Source organism: Crotalus tigris, unplaced genomic scaffold (genome assembly GCF_016545835.1).
Source record: "Crotalus tigris isolate CLP2741 ecotype Arizona unplaced genomic scaffold, ASM1654583v1 scf7180000020588.15403103151:6194809, whole genome shotgun sequence".
NCBI lineage: Eukaryota > Metazoa > Chordata > Lepidosauria > Squamata > Viperidae > Crotalus > Crotalus tigris.
This window is the reverse complement of record NW_024098092.1, coordinates 2,221,365-2,236,935: the sequence shown is the minus strand read 5'-3', so window position 1 is coordinate 2,236,935 and position 15,571 is coordinate 2,221,365. Positions and strand designations below refer to the sequence as shown.

At 49.4% G+C, this 15,571-nt stretch overlaps 1 protein-coding gene across 3 annotated transcripts in view; it reads right to left on the bottom strand.

Annotated features, from left to right (window-relative positions):
• Nucleotides 1–15,571, bottom strand: part of RERE (arginine-glutamic acid dipeptide repeats) — a 163,162-nt gene that overhangs the window by 65,754 nt on the left and 81,837 nt on the right. For all 3 annotated transcript variants that reach the window (XM_039367500.1, XM_039367499.1, XM_039367502.1), the window contains exons 3-5: nt 11,847–11,917; nt 1,717–1,822; nt 382–478 (exon numbers count right to left, since the gene is read on the bottom strand). In XM_039367500.1, the coding sequence (XP_039223434.1) occupies nt 382–478; nt 1,717–1,822; nt 11,847–11,917 (274 nt within the window). The remainder of the gene's footprint in view (nt 1–381; nt 479–1,716; nt 1,823–11,846; nt 11,918–15,571) is intronic.

Sequence of the window (15,571 nt, the reverse complement as noted above, 5' to 3'; positions counted from 1 at the left end):
TGGAATTGGTTATGTCTAGTTTAATGAAGAGAAGGACGAGGGGGGTCATGATAGCAGTCTTCCAGGATCTCAGGGGCTGCCCCAAAGAAGAGGGAGTCAAGCTATTCTCCAAAGCACCTGAAGGCAGGATAAGAAGCAACGGATGGAAACTCATCCAGGAGACAAGCAACCTGGAACTAAGGAGGAATTTCCCGACAGTTAGAACAAAATGTGGATGCTCCATCACTAGAGGCTTTTAAGAAGAGACTGGACAGCCATTTGTCTGAAATGGCATAGGGTCTTCTGCTTGAGCAGGGGGTTGGACTAGATGACCTCCAAGGTCCCTTCCAACTCTTGCCATTCTGCTAAAATAATCTCTGGGCTGGATTGTTTGTTACTCACCTGAGGGCAGCAGCATGGTAAGTATCCACATAGTCCGAAATGAACAGCTCTCGGTTCTTGATCACTGGGTCCGTGATAACCAGCTCACGCCCAGAATCTGTAGAAAGAAAGCCACAGAGTTAAGTGGTGTCTCTAACAGTCAGGACGCTTCTAGCAGAGTTTCTCTGGAATATCTTTTGAGCGTGGGAAACTCAGATCCAGCCCGACTCGAGTGCAGCCAACGTCTTTTAATAAAAGAGCTTTTCGCCCCAACCAAACGGAGTCGAGGGTCTTTCTTTCCCAAGGGATCAAGCTGGGGCAGGTCTGACACTCTAGTATGGATCCCAGATTACTTTCCTCAGGTTTCCTTGGGACCCACTGCTTCCTTTTAAACCAGGGGTCTTCAAACTCGGCCCTTTGACGACTGGTGGACTTCAACTCCCAGAATTCCTCAGCCAGGCATGCTGGCTGAGGAATTCTGGGAGTTGAAGTCCATTCCTCTTAAAGCAGTGGTTCTCAACCTTTTTAATGCCGCGACCCCCAACCGATCGTAAGTTGAGGACTACTCAACCGGTCGTAAGTGGAGGACTACTCAACCGGTGCAGCACCGTTTGCAGAATGGGACTTCTGGCGGGCTCAGCAGGGCAGAGACAGCCTGGACAATTCCTACTGGCTTTTGAAAGCCAATAGAATTAGACTCTATTTAAGAGAGTCTATTCTATTGGCTTTCAAAAGCCAATAGAATAAAAGGGAGTAGCACAGCGAAGGAAAAGGGGGAAAAAAATGGCGGACTGCGTTGTTTGGCGACCCCCGTGAAATGGTCGCTCGACCCCAAATGGGGTCCCGACCCACAGGTTGAGAACCACTGTTTTAAAGTCTCTATCAGGGGTCTTCAAACTGGGCCCTTGGATGACTGGTGGGCTTCAACTCCCAGAATTCCTCAGCCAGGCACGTGTGCCTGGCTGAGGAATTCTGGGAGTTGAAGCCCACCAGTCATCTAAGGGCCCAGTTTGAAGACCCCTGGTTTACAGGGTGTCTCCCTTTTTCCTCTGAAGTTCTTGTTCCACCTTTTGTGGACTGGGAAAGATCTTTCCCAAATGTGAAAAAATGCAAATGGAAGCTACCATGCTCCAGCACTTAATTCCACCTTTTTTGGGGGAAGAGAGGAATTCTTCTTTGGCCTGTCTTCTCCAGGTGGCCAGACACAGATAGGAAGGCACCCAATGTTTCGGGAAACTGAGGCCAAAGGACTTGGCAGCCTCGGGATGCAACACCCACCTCTGTAAAAATGGAAATGTCACGAGAAGAGAAACCTCCTCGGAGGGGTGGGGCGGTAATGGCTTCTCCCCAGCTTACCGTTTTCGTTGTGTCGGTCTTGGACCAAATGTTGGTAAACAGAATCCGGGACCTCGGATTGGCGGTAGTACCACTTGACGTTCATGAGCAGGTGGTCCCGCTTACTCTGGAAGAAAAAGGAGGAGAAAGCGGTTACGGATGAGGGAGCCGGATCGGCTCGCTGGCACGTCGCTGGCTGCTGGGCGGATGCGGCGACGAGCTGCAAGTAAACTGGGTTTATTTGGCCCACCAGAGCAACACTGCCTAACGGCAACACGGCATTGCACAAATGCGTATCACGGGCCCGTCTTCCCAGAAAGGACAATTTGTGAGAATAAAACCCTGCCTAGATAGGTAGTCCTTGACTAACAACTTAGAGGCCTGTTGAAGTTACAGCAGCACTGGAGGAAAAAAAAAAGTGATTTATGATTGTTTTTCACACTTACAATTGTTGCAGCCCCAGGATCGCCTGATCAAAAGTCAAGACAATTGGCCGCTGACTCATATTTATGATGGTTGCAGGCCGAGAGAAGTCCTAAGATGGGGCAAGACTCACTTAACAAACGTCTTGCTTAGTAACGTAAGTTTTAGGCTCAATTGGGTATGTCTAGTTTAATGAAGAGAAGGACCAGGGGGGACATGGTAGGAGTCTTCCAGTATCTCAGGGGCTGCCCCAAAGAAGAGGGAGTCAAGCTATTCTCCAAAGCACGAGAAGGCAGGACAAGAAGCAAGGGATGGAAACCAATCAAGGAGAGAAGTAACCTGGAACTAAGGAGAAACTTCCTCACAGTGAGAACAATGAACCAGTGGAACAACCTGCCTCCAGAAGCGGTGAATGCGCCAACACTGGAGGTTTTTAAGAAGAGACTGGACAGCCATTTGTCTGAAATGGTGTAGAGTTTCCTTCCTGAGCAGGGGGTTGGACTAGAAGACCTCCAAGGTCCCTTCTTTCTTTCTTTCTTTCTTTCTTTCTTTCTTTCTTTCTTTCTTTCTTTTTCTTTCTTTCTTTCTTTCTTTCTTTCTCTTCTTCTTCTTCTTCTTCTTCTTCTTCTTCTTCTTCTTCTTCTTCTTCTTCTTCTTCTTCTTCTTCTTCTTCTTCTTCTTCTTACTATTATTATTATTATTATTATTATTATTATTATTATGGTTTAACTTGCCCTTCTGAAAACCTGACAGCCAGCCCTCAAATAAAACAGGGCCTCCTTAGAGGGATGGTGGAGAGCAAGGATGCCCTTCTGCCTTGTGGCATCTTGAGATCAGAGACCCCCAACCTTTGGGGCACCAGGGACCGCTTCCACGGAAAAAGGCTTTCCCACGGAGCGGAGGGAAGCATAGTTTTGCGTGTTGCCTGCCTCCAGCAAATGGGGCTTTGCTTGTTTGGGTGACCCGGTTGCTGACAGGCTGCAGACCAGTGTGGGTCCACAGACCGAAGGTTGGGGACCCCTCCTTTAGATTAACTGCCATAAGCTTCTTTTCCTGGCTAAGGCGCAGCTCCTTAGATTAGAATGGCCCATGCTTATTACTGCTTGCACCGCAGAAAATGGGATGGGGGGGGGAGAGGGAGGAAATGGACTGTTCTCACCATGCCATATTCAGAAAAGTTCCCAAGGTAGCAGATTCAAAAGCTCTCCAGGCAGAAGTAACCGTTACTCACGAGGTGACTCTGAAGGGCCTAGTTAATTGTTTAAATAATAAGTGTGGTTAATTCCATTCCTTTGTTCTTTCCAAGCTCCGGGTTATATTTTTTCCTGCCTTCTCTTCATCCCCCTGTACTGGTTAAGATCTTTTTTTTTTTTTTTGAAGGGGGGGGCACATGTAATACTGTAAAAAATCCAGCCAGTGGCAGCATTGTGTCAGGGAAGGAAAAAAAATCATTTTTTTTTTTTTTTTAAAGTTTACAAACTGCTTGCGATGCTGTGTGGCTGGCACTGTTTTTTGTTGTTCTTGTTTTTTTTAAAAGGGGGTAGAAATGAGAAAAAAAAATACTGTGGGACAAAAGAAGCTTAAGGAATCAGGCAGCTGAACCACTCCAGCCTGGAGAAGGGACCGCAATTAAAATTTAATTCAAGAGGGGTTTGATGGCCCAGCTCAATTCCTCCTGCTGAAAGGGATCTCAGAGATCAATAAGGTCACGAATCCCTCATTAAGGATTTCCAGGAAAATCTCAGCCAGCTGCATTATATTTCGGCTGCATCCTTGACTCCAATGCACAAGGACAAGGGGTTCCCACAGAGTCTTGGGAATCTCACATGCATCCCATCTCAGCACTGGGTTCCCCTCAACCTGGTCGAGGGTCAAGGATAATGGGGACGGTGGACACGGCTTCTGTCTGCCTGACGCGTCCACGTGCTCTCCACGGTCGGTGAATTCAAGAAATCCAACCTCCAGTGCCATCTAATTGTAGCAGCCACTTTCTAGCTCTCTTTGGCTCGTTTGCCCCCCTTTATCATTCCAAGTGGGTTTTCCCAGTTGCAATGTATGGCTGTGAAAGTTGGACCCTAAGAAAGGCCGAGCACCAAAGAATGGAGGCCTTTGAACTCTGGGGCTGGAGAAGACTCCTGCGAGTCCCCTGGACTGCAAGGCGATCCAACCAGTCAGTCCTGGAGGAGGTCAACCCCGACTGCTCTTTAGAAGGCCAGATCCTGAAGTTGAAACTCAAGTCCTTTGGCCACCTAATGAGAAGGAAGGACTCACTGGAGAAGGGCCTAATGCTGGGAAAGATGGAGGGCAAGAGAAGAAGGGGACGACAGAGAAGGAGGTGGCTGGAGGGAGTCACTGAAATAATAGGTGTGAGCTTAGAGCAGTGGTTCTCAACCTTTTTAATGCCGCGACCCCCAACCGGTCGTAAGTCGAGGACTACTCAACAGGTCATAAGTCGAGGACTACTCAACCGGTGCAGCACCGTTTGCAGAAGGGGACTTTTGGCGGGCTCAGCAGGGCAGAGACAGCCTGGACAATTCCTATGGGCTTTGGAAAGCCAATGGAATTAGACTCTATTCAAGAGAGTCTATTCTATTGGCTTTCAAAAGCCAACAGAATAAAAGGAAGTAGCACAGCTAAGGAAAAGGGGGGAAAAAATGGCGGACTGCATTGTTTGGCGACCCCCGTGAAATGGTCGTTCGACCCCAAATGGGGTCCTGACCCACAGGTTGAGAACCAGTGGCTTAAAGGGACTCCAGAAGATGGTAGAGGATAGGAAGGCCTGGAGGAACGTGGTCCATGGGGTCGCGACGGGTCAGACACAACTTCGCAACTAACAACAACATCATTCCAAAGATTAAGCACCCACAATCTGAAGTGTGCACAAAGCTGGCAGAGGCATCCTTCCAGGGAAGGGCCCCCAAACCTGTTTTTAAGCCTCCCTTTGCTTTCAAAGGCTTGCCACCACACAGCTGCACCTAAAAGTCTTAGAACAACAACGGCTAAACACAGTTTTGCAAGCACCCAGGTGTGTTGTTGGGTGCCGGCTCTTGCAACATGCATGCTCATGTAAATAGGTACCCTGCTCAGGGGGAGGGGGGGAAGAGGCGTGCCACAATCTTTCCACAGCTCAGGCAAGGGCAGGCCACGAGCAACAACGTTCAGAAGTGAGCAGAAAGCAGGTCCAGGAGAGGGGATGGTGATGAAGCCAGGAGCAAGTGATGGCCAACTGCATCCTAAGGAGATGACAGTCCCTAAGCCTGCTGTACAGTCTCTTCTTAAAGACTTCCAGTGTTGGAACATTCACCGCTTCTGGAGGCAGGCTGTTCCACTGGTTAATTGTTCTCACTGTCGGGAAGTTTCTCCTTAGTTCTAGGTTGCTTCTCTCCTTGATTAGCTTCCATCCGTTGCTTCTTCTCCTGCTTTCCGGCGCTTTGGAGAATAGCTTGACTCCCTCTTCTTTGGGGCAGCCCCTGAGATACTGGAAGGCTGCTCTCATGTCCCCCCTCGTCCTTCTCTTCATTAGACTAGACATTCCCAATTCCAGCCATTCCTTATATGCTTTAGCCTCCAGTCCCCTGATCATCTTTGTTGCTCTTCTCTGCACTCTTTCCAGAGTCTCAACATCTTTTTTATAATATGGTGACCAAAACTGGATGCAGTGTTCCAGGTGTGGCCTTACCAAGGCCTTGTAAAGTGGTATTAACACTTCACGTGATCTTGAGATACTGGAAGACTGCTATCATGTTCCCGCTCGTCCTTCTCTTCCTTAAACTAGACATACCCAATTCTATATGTTTTAGAAGTGCTTTCCCACTTCTCTTGACTGCCTTAAGTTTCAAGGCTGGCTAGATGTGGAAGTGTTTGTTGTTGTTGTTGTTGATGAAGTGTGTCCTTCTGAGGATGGATCATTCACGGAGGCTGAAGGACATAAGCTGACTCTGGACACCTCTGAAAAGCAATTTGCAAACCAACTCTTCCCCTTCAGCCAATCTTGACTCTTGCTGATGGAAAGAGGCTGCTTCGCCCTTTAAGGAACTACAACTCCCAGCGCCCCTGCGGCCTGGCTATGCTGAGCAGGGCTGCCGGGAGTTCTAGTTCAGCAGCCCTGAGAAAACCAGATTTCTCTGCCCTGCTGTTTTACAGCAAAGTGAGCAGCCAGCCTTGAACTCTCACTGCTCTTAACTGGCAGCGGCAGGAAAAACTGTGCCAGGCATCCGATATCCTGCACTTGTTAACTGGATTCCCAAGATCACAGTTCAATGCTGTAAACTGAAATGGCTTTTGGGGCTGGCTATTTTTTCCTCTGTTCCTGGCACCCAGGGGGGGCAAGCCAGCCCCTTCTATGCTCCGTTTCTCCTCCCAGCAACTGCTTGCTTGCCTGGGAAAACACGGCAGGGAAGGGACACGCCTTGCTAATCAGAGGTGAGCATCCTACAGCAGGCGGAATTACATGGAGGAGTAGGTTAGGCAGCGAAATGGGGAGAGAGAGAGAGAGAAAGAAAGAGAGAGAGAGAGAGAGAGAGAGAGAGAGAGAGAGACTGTGGGAGAGGGAGACAGACAGGGAGAGAGAGAAGGAAGGAAGGAAGGAAGGAAGGAAGGAAGGAAGGAAGGAAGGAAGGAAGGAAGGAAGGAGGAAGGAATCTAGAGAGCCAATCCTGATCTCCAAACAAACTGATCATCATTACACCCACATTTAAACCCAAGTCTGCCAAATCCCCTGCTTTCAAATTATAATAAACGCTGTTTATTATAATAAACACCCTTCTGAATGTGTGGGAAAAAAAGAAACCACATTATTTTCGCTAACGTGTGCTCTTCGGAGCCTTAGGGAGCCTCATCCCGTCCCTGCAGCCGCCCGGGCTCGCCAAAAACACACCAGCCCACCTACCCTGGTGGTACTCTGTGCCTCCCCCTCCCCAGAGGAATTTTCATCCTAAATTTTCATTGGAAGAAGCCGTATGAAAAAAGACAGATGGTCTTCCAGTCTGACCTGCGTAAAGAAGGTGTCTGCATTCATTTTAAGTTCAATGACTCCCGACAGCAAATTTTTAAAAAAAGAGGTTTAATCTTTGTGAGATGCACAAAAGGAGGTGTGCGTGTGAGTGTGCCTGCACATGTGCTCACTTCCTCTTCCCCCAAGAAGCCAGCATCTGTTTTATTTAGCAGGCAATTATCTGAACCCCAGGAGGAGGAAATAGCCAGGATTACCCTGGGTGAGTACCAGGAAATGAGGCTGTGGGAAAAGCAGCAAGCGAAAGGTCCAAGGTACTCCCGTATTATTGAAGGAAAAAAAAAAAAAAAGATTGACTTAATTAAGAATTGCAAGCTATTAAGTTCACACGGATGGATGCAAAACAAATTCATATTAATTTCACAGCTCCTCTTGGCTCGGATACAATATCCTGTCCTTTTCTACGGGGGGGGGGAGGCTTTTCTCAAATATTAGCCATGGATCTTCTTGCTGGCATGGGAGCAGGGGAATATATATATATATATATATATATATATATATATATATATATATATATATATATATATATATATATATCTGCAAGTGGATTTCTTCACCCTAACTATGCACAAGGCCTCAAAAAGACCCACTCAGATTATTAAATAAGGTGGCCTCAATGCAACCAGACCAGGAAATGCCTCACCCACACCATTCTGCTGCTGGGGGAGGGGGGGGAAGAGAGAGGGGGGAGGGAAAGAGAGAGAGAGAGAGAGAGAAAGAGAGAGAAAAGGGATTGATTTAGACTAGGTCCTCTAGTCCAACCCCCGGCAGATCTCCGGATCAGATCTTCTGATCTGCAGAACTACACAAATCTGGAGATCTACGCAGCTCTGGAGCTCTACACAGGTGCAGTAGTAAAAGGTTAGCACTGTATTGTTGCCTGCTGTTTGTGCAGCATTAAGTAGAACGCAACGGCAAGCATTGGTCTTTTCCAGTCCCGTTCCTTGTCCTGACAATATCCCAATATTCAAATAGAGGCAGTCCTCGGCTTGCACTTGTTCGTTTAGTGATGGTTTGAGCTTACAACGGCGTTGAAAAAAAATTGACTTACGACCTGGCATCATCCCCGTGATCACGGGATCAAAATTTGCACACTCGGCAACTGGTGTGTATTTCGTGACGGTTGCACTGTCCCGCGGGGGCAAGTGATCCCCGTTTCGGCCGGCTTCCAACAAGCAAAGTATGGAGGGGGGAGGAAGGAGGGGGGTAGAAATCCAGATTCGTTTAATGACTACACGATCCACTTAACATTTGCAGCGATTCGCTTAGCAACTGTGGCAAAAAAGTAAAAATAAAAAAAGGTTGTCAAAACGGGGCAAAACACCCACTTAACAAGGGCCTGGCTTAGCCATGGCAAAGGTGGGGTTCAGCGACGGCCGTAATAAAAGGAGAATTTTTCTCCAAGATAGGAAAAGAAGAAGCCCACCAGCTGACCACAAACAAAACAGAGGGCGTTCATTCACCTAAGGCCGATCAATTTCTCGGTGCCCTCCGGAGAAACTGGCTTTCAAAAAGCAGCATTTTGGGCTTTTAAACCAGCTTCTGACACCAGGGGGTTCTGCTTCTTACACTTCCCACACACAAACACGCAGAAAGAGAGGGAGACAGAGACGGGGGGGGGGGGGGAGAAAGAGTTCAAGCGAGCTGCTTTATTGTTTCATGCCTATTTCACAGGAATCTTCCCAGATTTGCAGATTCACTTGGGAAAGATCCGATTAAAGATTCAAAGGCATCTGAAACGGGTGGGTTGAGTCAGACTTTTTGCTCTCTCCTGTTTATGCAATGAGCTAATTCCCTTTGGATTCCCCCCCCCTCTTCCCGCACTGGGATGGCTGTTCTCCCAACAGTTTCCCCCCCACCCACCCCTCTTTCCGTGGCTTTAGGCTCTGGAAGGAAGTGAGGCACACTCTGCTTCTCTCAGCTCCAGAGTCTTTGTAATTGGGTTTCCCGCGGCCTGCCGATTGAATCCGCCTTCAGTTCCCTACAGGGGTGAAGTGAAAAGGCGCAGATGGCGAGGCGGGGAGTTGCTTTCAAAGCAAACATTCAGCGGAACATCCCCACGGAGCGCCCCGCTGCTCCGAAAGGCAAGCAGCTAATAAGGCAAAAAAAGGAGAAAAGGCCAACAGGTAAGTCGGCTTGAAGGAGCAGCGCCAGACCAAAAAAAAAAAAAAAAAAGACAGCAGTCCTGGATGCTGGTTTTGGACTTTTTTTAAATTTTAATTTTAAAAAAGGCCACCTTCTCGGCAGGAAGCTAATGCTTGCAACATGACTCGACGGAGGAAACGTTAAGGCGGCGTGCCAGCTCTTGCCATTACAATGTGGCTTCCGATGGAAACCCACCAAGCACAGCATATACTGACCGATGCAAAGGGCAAGGCAACGGAAAGGTTTGGGTGATCCCGAAGCTCCGGGCGCTCCCTTTAAAAAAAAAAAAAGACTTCAACTCCCAGAATTCCCCAGGTCATTTTCACAATGTCTTTCTGGGATCTGTTTTTTTTGGGGGGGGGGGGGGATGCACAGTGGTGGGGTTCAAATACCTGAACAACCGGTTCTCTTATTGGATGCAGGCTTGGGCCCCCCGAGGCATAGAAGGGACTTCCGGAAGTGGCATCCACGCACTTCCGGCGGGCCGTTCTAGGCCTGGGAGGCCTCCTCCAGGCCTCCGAGGCCTAGAACAGACTTCCGGAAGTGGCATCCATGCACTTCCAGTGGGCTGTTTTAGGCCTCCTCCAGGCTTTCCAAGGCCTAGAACAGACTTCCGGAAGTGGCATCCATGCACTTCCAGTGGGCTGTTTTAGGCCTCCTCCAGGCTTTCCAAGGCCTAGAACAGACTTCCGGAAGTGGCATCTACGCTCTTCCAGTGGGCTGTTCTAGGCGTCCTCCAGACCTCCGTGGCCTAGAACAGACATCCGGAAGTGGCATCCATGCACTTCCGGTGGGCTGTTCAAGGCCTCCTCCAGGCCTCCGAGGCCTAGAACAGACTTCCGGAAGTGGCATCCATGCTCTTTCAGTGGGCCGTTCTAGGCCTCCTCCAGGCCTGGAACAGGCTTCCAGAAGCAGTGTGCGTTCATCCAGTTCTCCGAACTCAGCAAACTTTAGCTCCCGGTTCTGCCAAACCGGTGCGAACTGGCTGAATCCCACCACTGGGGATGCACTGCCTTGATTATTGCAGGTTAAAAGGGAGAAGGGGTCTGACACCCCACTGGGCTTCTGGGAGATTACTGATCTGCTTCTGGCTGAGCTTGAGAAGATGGCCAAAGCATCCATAGATCTATGGGCTGCCCCTCCCCAGAGCCTAGATGGCTATCATGGCTCTAAAGGCTCCTGTTAGGCCTTGCTGCAGCTGGACTGCCTTTCTGAGCATCCCGGCACAATTGGGCATTCACAGGGATTTAAATGCTTCCTTCATGAACGAAATCCGACGAGGGCGAAGGGAAAGCAAGCAGATCTGGGCTTTCTTCAATTGGGAGAGAGTGTGAAAGGGGGAGGGGGGGTGTACGCAACAAACCTACACGCCGCATAAATCTCCGGCGACAATCGTGACTCGTGCCAGGAGAATTAACATTGAAATTCAGTCCCCGTGAGCAGGGGTGTCTGAGCCCCGTTGATCGGCCTTCCTCCGCCGGCGCTCGAGGGATACAGAGGGGGGTCTGTAAAAGGATCCTAGCTCAAACAAGAGCATCTTGTTCCCTTCACAAAGAACGGCACAGGTGCAACCCCTACCGAGCCGTACCGAAGCCGGCGCTTTGGGGACCATGAACGCAGGGAAATCAAAAACAAGGAATCTGGGTTGCAATGAAAAAAAAAACCATCCAGTTAATTTGCCTTTTGACCCTCAGGGAACACACAGCCAAATGCCAGGCAGTCTCGGTGTGGGTGGGACGAAGACTTCCACCCCATCAATTTATTCTTATGGGAATGAACAATAAGATGGGCCATCCCTGTGCTGGGCCTTTCTGGTACACTGAGGCCGCTAAAGTCCTCCTTCTTCGGGTGCCCAAGCATAAATCAACCCCCAAAGATGTAGATGGGTCTGTGATAAACTCTCGCAGGCACGCTGCCATGTTATTTAGCAAGGAGCAGATCTTATGGTCCAGGATCCGGCGAGTGGTCGATGCTGCTTCCTCCTCCATTGTGACACTGACTTAAGATCTGCAAGTCAGGGAAATTGATGAGATCTTTGTGGGCGCCTTTTAGGCACTTTAGATCAAGCCAGGCTGACCTGGAGGGACTCCTGCATCCTTAAGAGACAAAATCAGGGGCATTACTTCTCCCTGTTGTAGTGCTGGGGGCCAAAAAATGGAGGGCAAAGAAAGGTATCAATGCCGCTAACATCGGATGTTCTTGCTTGGACAACATATGGAGATGCAGCCATTTGCCTTTAGGTTAATGTTTTACTCTTAGAGTTAGAATTAGATAATACTGGGGGGGGGGGAAGGAATGTGCCTGGGAGTTTAGTCAGACATAACAATACTGCAACTAGGGTGAGAACCAAGATTTTTTGAAATAAGAGATGGTAAGAAATGGCGGGTGGGAGAACTGGAGGGAAAGCCTGCGTTTCAAACTAATTGGAGAATGTGATTTATGACTGTAAACTGGAGGAGGGAATTGTGCTTTGGTGGCCGAGGGGTGTGAGGGGTGTGTGTGTCTCGGCCCAGAGAAACATTACATCCAAGAAGAGAGAAAGGCAAAACAAGGCAGAAATATTGCCGCTTACCAGTTTGAAGTCTTGAATGCTGCAGATGAAATAGGGTGTGTTCGGCCGACGGCTCTCGATGTACACGCAATCTTGAAGGGGGGACAAAAAAAAAGGTAGAATGTCTCAGCCTGGGGTAAAGTGACGGAGGAAAGTCATCGGCGCGACACGGAACGGCAGAGGGCTGCCACAAACCACGGTCTGGACAGACACACATATGCACGCAGGCACGCAGGAATACGCAACCGGTGTTTGTAAGGTTCTTTCGGAGGACCAAGGCAATCCAGAAAAAGGTCACGTCCCTTCTCCGAGGCTGTGTGTCAGCTCGCCCGCTACGTTTTCCACGTCCAGATGATTCCTCCCAAACTCAGAGCAGACATCCCAGATGAGAAGATGACTCTCCCCTTATCTCCCCCCCCCCCCCGATCTGCCACAATCTCACCATTTTTCTCTAACACTCCCAGCGTTCCTATCTTACTGGTTTTATTACATTTATTTATCATGTTGATATGGGGCTCATCTAGAGAAACACGCCTTTCCTCTTGAAAACTGAAAAGGGCCCTGGGGGATGCAGGAGTGCAAGTCAGCGTGGAAGGACACACTGCAAAGAGTGGAGGGCACGATTGAAGACGGGGCGGTGGGATTGGAGGCCCACGGGGGTGTCTCCTTCGTGATAGAAAGTGCCACTCTGCAGCCAAGGATTTGAAAAGGCCACCAGGGATGTTCATCAGATCCGGCAGGAGGATTCTGAAGGAAGGAAGGAAATTGAAGAGCAATGATAAAAGAGAATATTGGCAACTCGGGGTTAAACTGCAGAGTCCTTGGTGCTCTCTGAGCTTGGTGGTTTTCTTGCAGACGTTTCATGACCCAACTAAGTAACAACATCACTGCTGGGGGGGAGGAGGAGGAGGAGGAGGAGGAAGACGACGACGACAACTACAGTGGGGTCCCTGGTGCTCTCTGAGCTTGGTGGCTTTCTTGCAGACATTTCATTAGCAAACTAGGTAACGGCATCAGTAGGAGGAGGAGGAGAAGGAAGAGGGAGGGAGAACTATGGTGGGGTCCCTGGTGCTCTGAGCTTGGTGGTTTTTCTGCAGACATTTCATTACCCAACTAGGTAAAATCATCAGCGCTGATACCCCAGGAGCAATGTGGCCTTTCCCCAAGCACTTGTTCAAAGTAGGTCCTGATGTTCAGCCACAACAAAGCCACAGCTCCTCTTGCCCTGTTCAGCCACGCTTTTTCTCTCTCTGGGCACACGATCTGCCTGCTGGGCTTTTCATCCCGGGAAACAAATTCCTGGAATATCTAGGAGCTTGACAACTCCGCTCTCGCTCCCCTGAGGTATATCCTGGTACCGCTAAACCCAACATTAATGACTCAATCTACTTGGGTGAGTGGGGGGGAGGGGAGGAGGGGGAAGATAGTTTAAAGATGAGTGTGAGCAAACCACGACTTTTCAGCAGAGCTATTCGTGGTTATTGCTTTTTTTTTTTTTTTTTGGCTTTGTTAAAACAGAGGTTTCAACAACCCATGCAGATGAAAATGTTAAGATGAATTCACAGGCAGGCACCTGCAGGCAAAGTTATTTGAAATTCACAGATCCGGCTGAACAAAAGCAGCTCACTGCGTTTGGGAGGCCGCGCCAATCCCGGAGCTTTTATGACTCTGTTTCCTCAGATCCATGAAAAGCTCTCCAGCTGTTGGATCACATAACATCTGTGAACTCTTAAAGAGGCTTGGGAGCGGGAGCAGAGAATAAAGAAGCCCCCCCCCCAGCATTGGAAATCGGGAGAACAAATCTTTGCAAACAATACCTCCCCTTCTCACTCCTTCCTTCCTTCCTTCCTTCCTTCCTTCCTTCCTTCCTTCCTTCCTTCCCTCCCCTCCTGGATGACAAAGATGGCAGCCCTATGCCTTAAGAGACCTTGGCAAGCCCTAAACACCCTTTTCAGCAGCATGAGAAGGAGGAGGAGGAGGAGGAAGGGGGCGAGGGGGGGGCTGGCTGGGAAATCCGTGCCGTTCTGAACCAGGAGAAGGCTAATGGGAGAGGAATGCCAGCAGACTGACAGGTGAGGAGGGGGAAGTTTCCCTCCCCCCTCCCCGCCTCCTCCATCGCTGCTGACAGCAAAACAAATCCGCTGGTCTGATCTTTTCGTGCTGCCGTGCTTCCTGCCAAGGCAGGTTTCAAGGCAGGCACGGCTGCAGGCTCCTTGTCAAGGGAAGGCTGCCTTGGGTGCCCCCACCCCACCCTCCACGCTCCCCCCAAGCTCCAAAGGGCCCCTCCCCCCTTGCCTTGAAAGACGGGCTCTCCTTTCCCCAAACGGTGGTGTTTTGTTTTTTTTTAATGATAAACCTTTCAAGGGGGCTGGTGGTGGGGCCGCTGCTGCTGAATGGAGGGTCAGTATAACTGAGATTTCATCCCATTTGGGCTCCTTCAAGCCTACCTCCTGGTTGTGCAGTAAAGGGAACCTATTTCTATGGAAAGAAAGAAAGAAAGAAAGGAAGAAAGAAAGAAAGAAAGAAAGAAAGAAAGAAAGAAAGAAAGAAAGAAAGATCCTAAGATCTGAGAGTCGGTCTAGAGAATGACGGCATAGGAGGGAGGAACAGAGGAAGGAAGGAAGAAAGGGAGGGGAAACAGGAAGGGAGGGAGGAAGGGAGAGAGGGAGGAGAAAACAGGGAGGAAGGGAGGGAGGAAAAGGAAGGAGGGAGGGAGGGAGGAAGGGAGAGGGAGGGAGGAAGGGAGAGAAGAAGGAAAAGAAAGGGAGGGAGGAAGGAAGGGAAAAGAAAGGGAGGAAGGGAGGAAAAGGAAGGAAAGAAGGAAGGAAGGGAAGGAGGAAGGAAAAGGAAGGGAGGGAGGGAGGGAGGAAAAGGAAGGGAGGGAAAGAGGGAGGGAGGGAGGTTTAAAGACTAAGCGATAAGCTATGATTCTGAGGATAACATTCACTGCCACTCATGGATTCGAACTCAGGTCTTGCCCGGAACAGAGGATGCTGCTGTGGGTTGTTGAGAAAGACAGTCATTCAGGAATCAAAGTCCAAAGGGTTCCCCCAGGACTGTCTGATCAAGGTTCCACTGACAGCAAGCTACTTCCCCAAAACAGTGAGCGGATGTCGTCCGCGGGGCATCTCCTTGAACCCTGCACCTCCTCCACCCAAGCACAATGTCCCCAACGAAAGAAACACCAGGGGCCACCGGCTCTCTTTCCTTTCACACAAACACAACCCAACCAAGCACGGCTTTCCGGATCAACCCTCCAGAGACGGTTCTCCATGGCACGAACCGGATTCTTTCCCCAGGATTCTGCTTTTTTGTTGTTGTTGTTTTTTTAAAAAAATGTTTAATGAAAAAGATCCGTGCAAACCGTTATGAGAAAGTCGAAAGCCATGGAGGTTTTAAGGCTCAACCTCCATTTATCAGTCTTTTAAGAGCGGCACCATCTGTCAGGCAATAACAGCTGCTCCATATTTTAGAAGCCAGAACAACGCCTGCCTGCCTGCCTGCCACATTCCCGCTCATGGGGTGGAGGCGAAGGGAGAGGAGGTAGCCGGTTCCACCTTATAATGCTCATTTTGGGCTGCCGCAAGAGGCCACTAACCACGGCTTGGCTACCAGGATGGATGGATGGATGGATAGATAGATAGATAGATAGATAGATAGATAGATAGATAGATAGATAGATAGATAGATAGATAGATAGATAGATAGAGATGGATGGATGCATGGATGCATGATGGATGCATGGA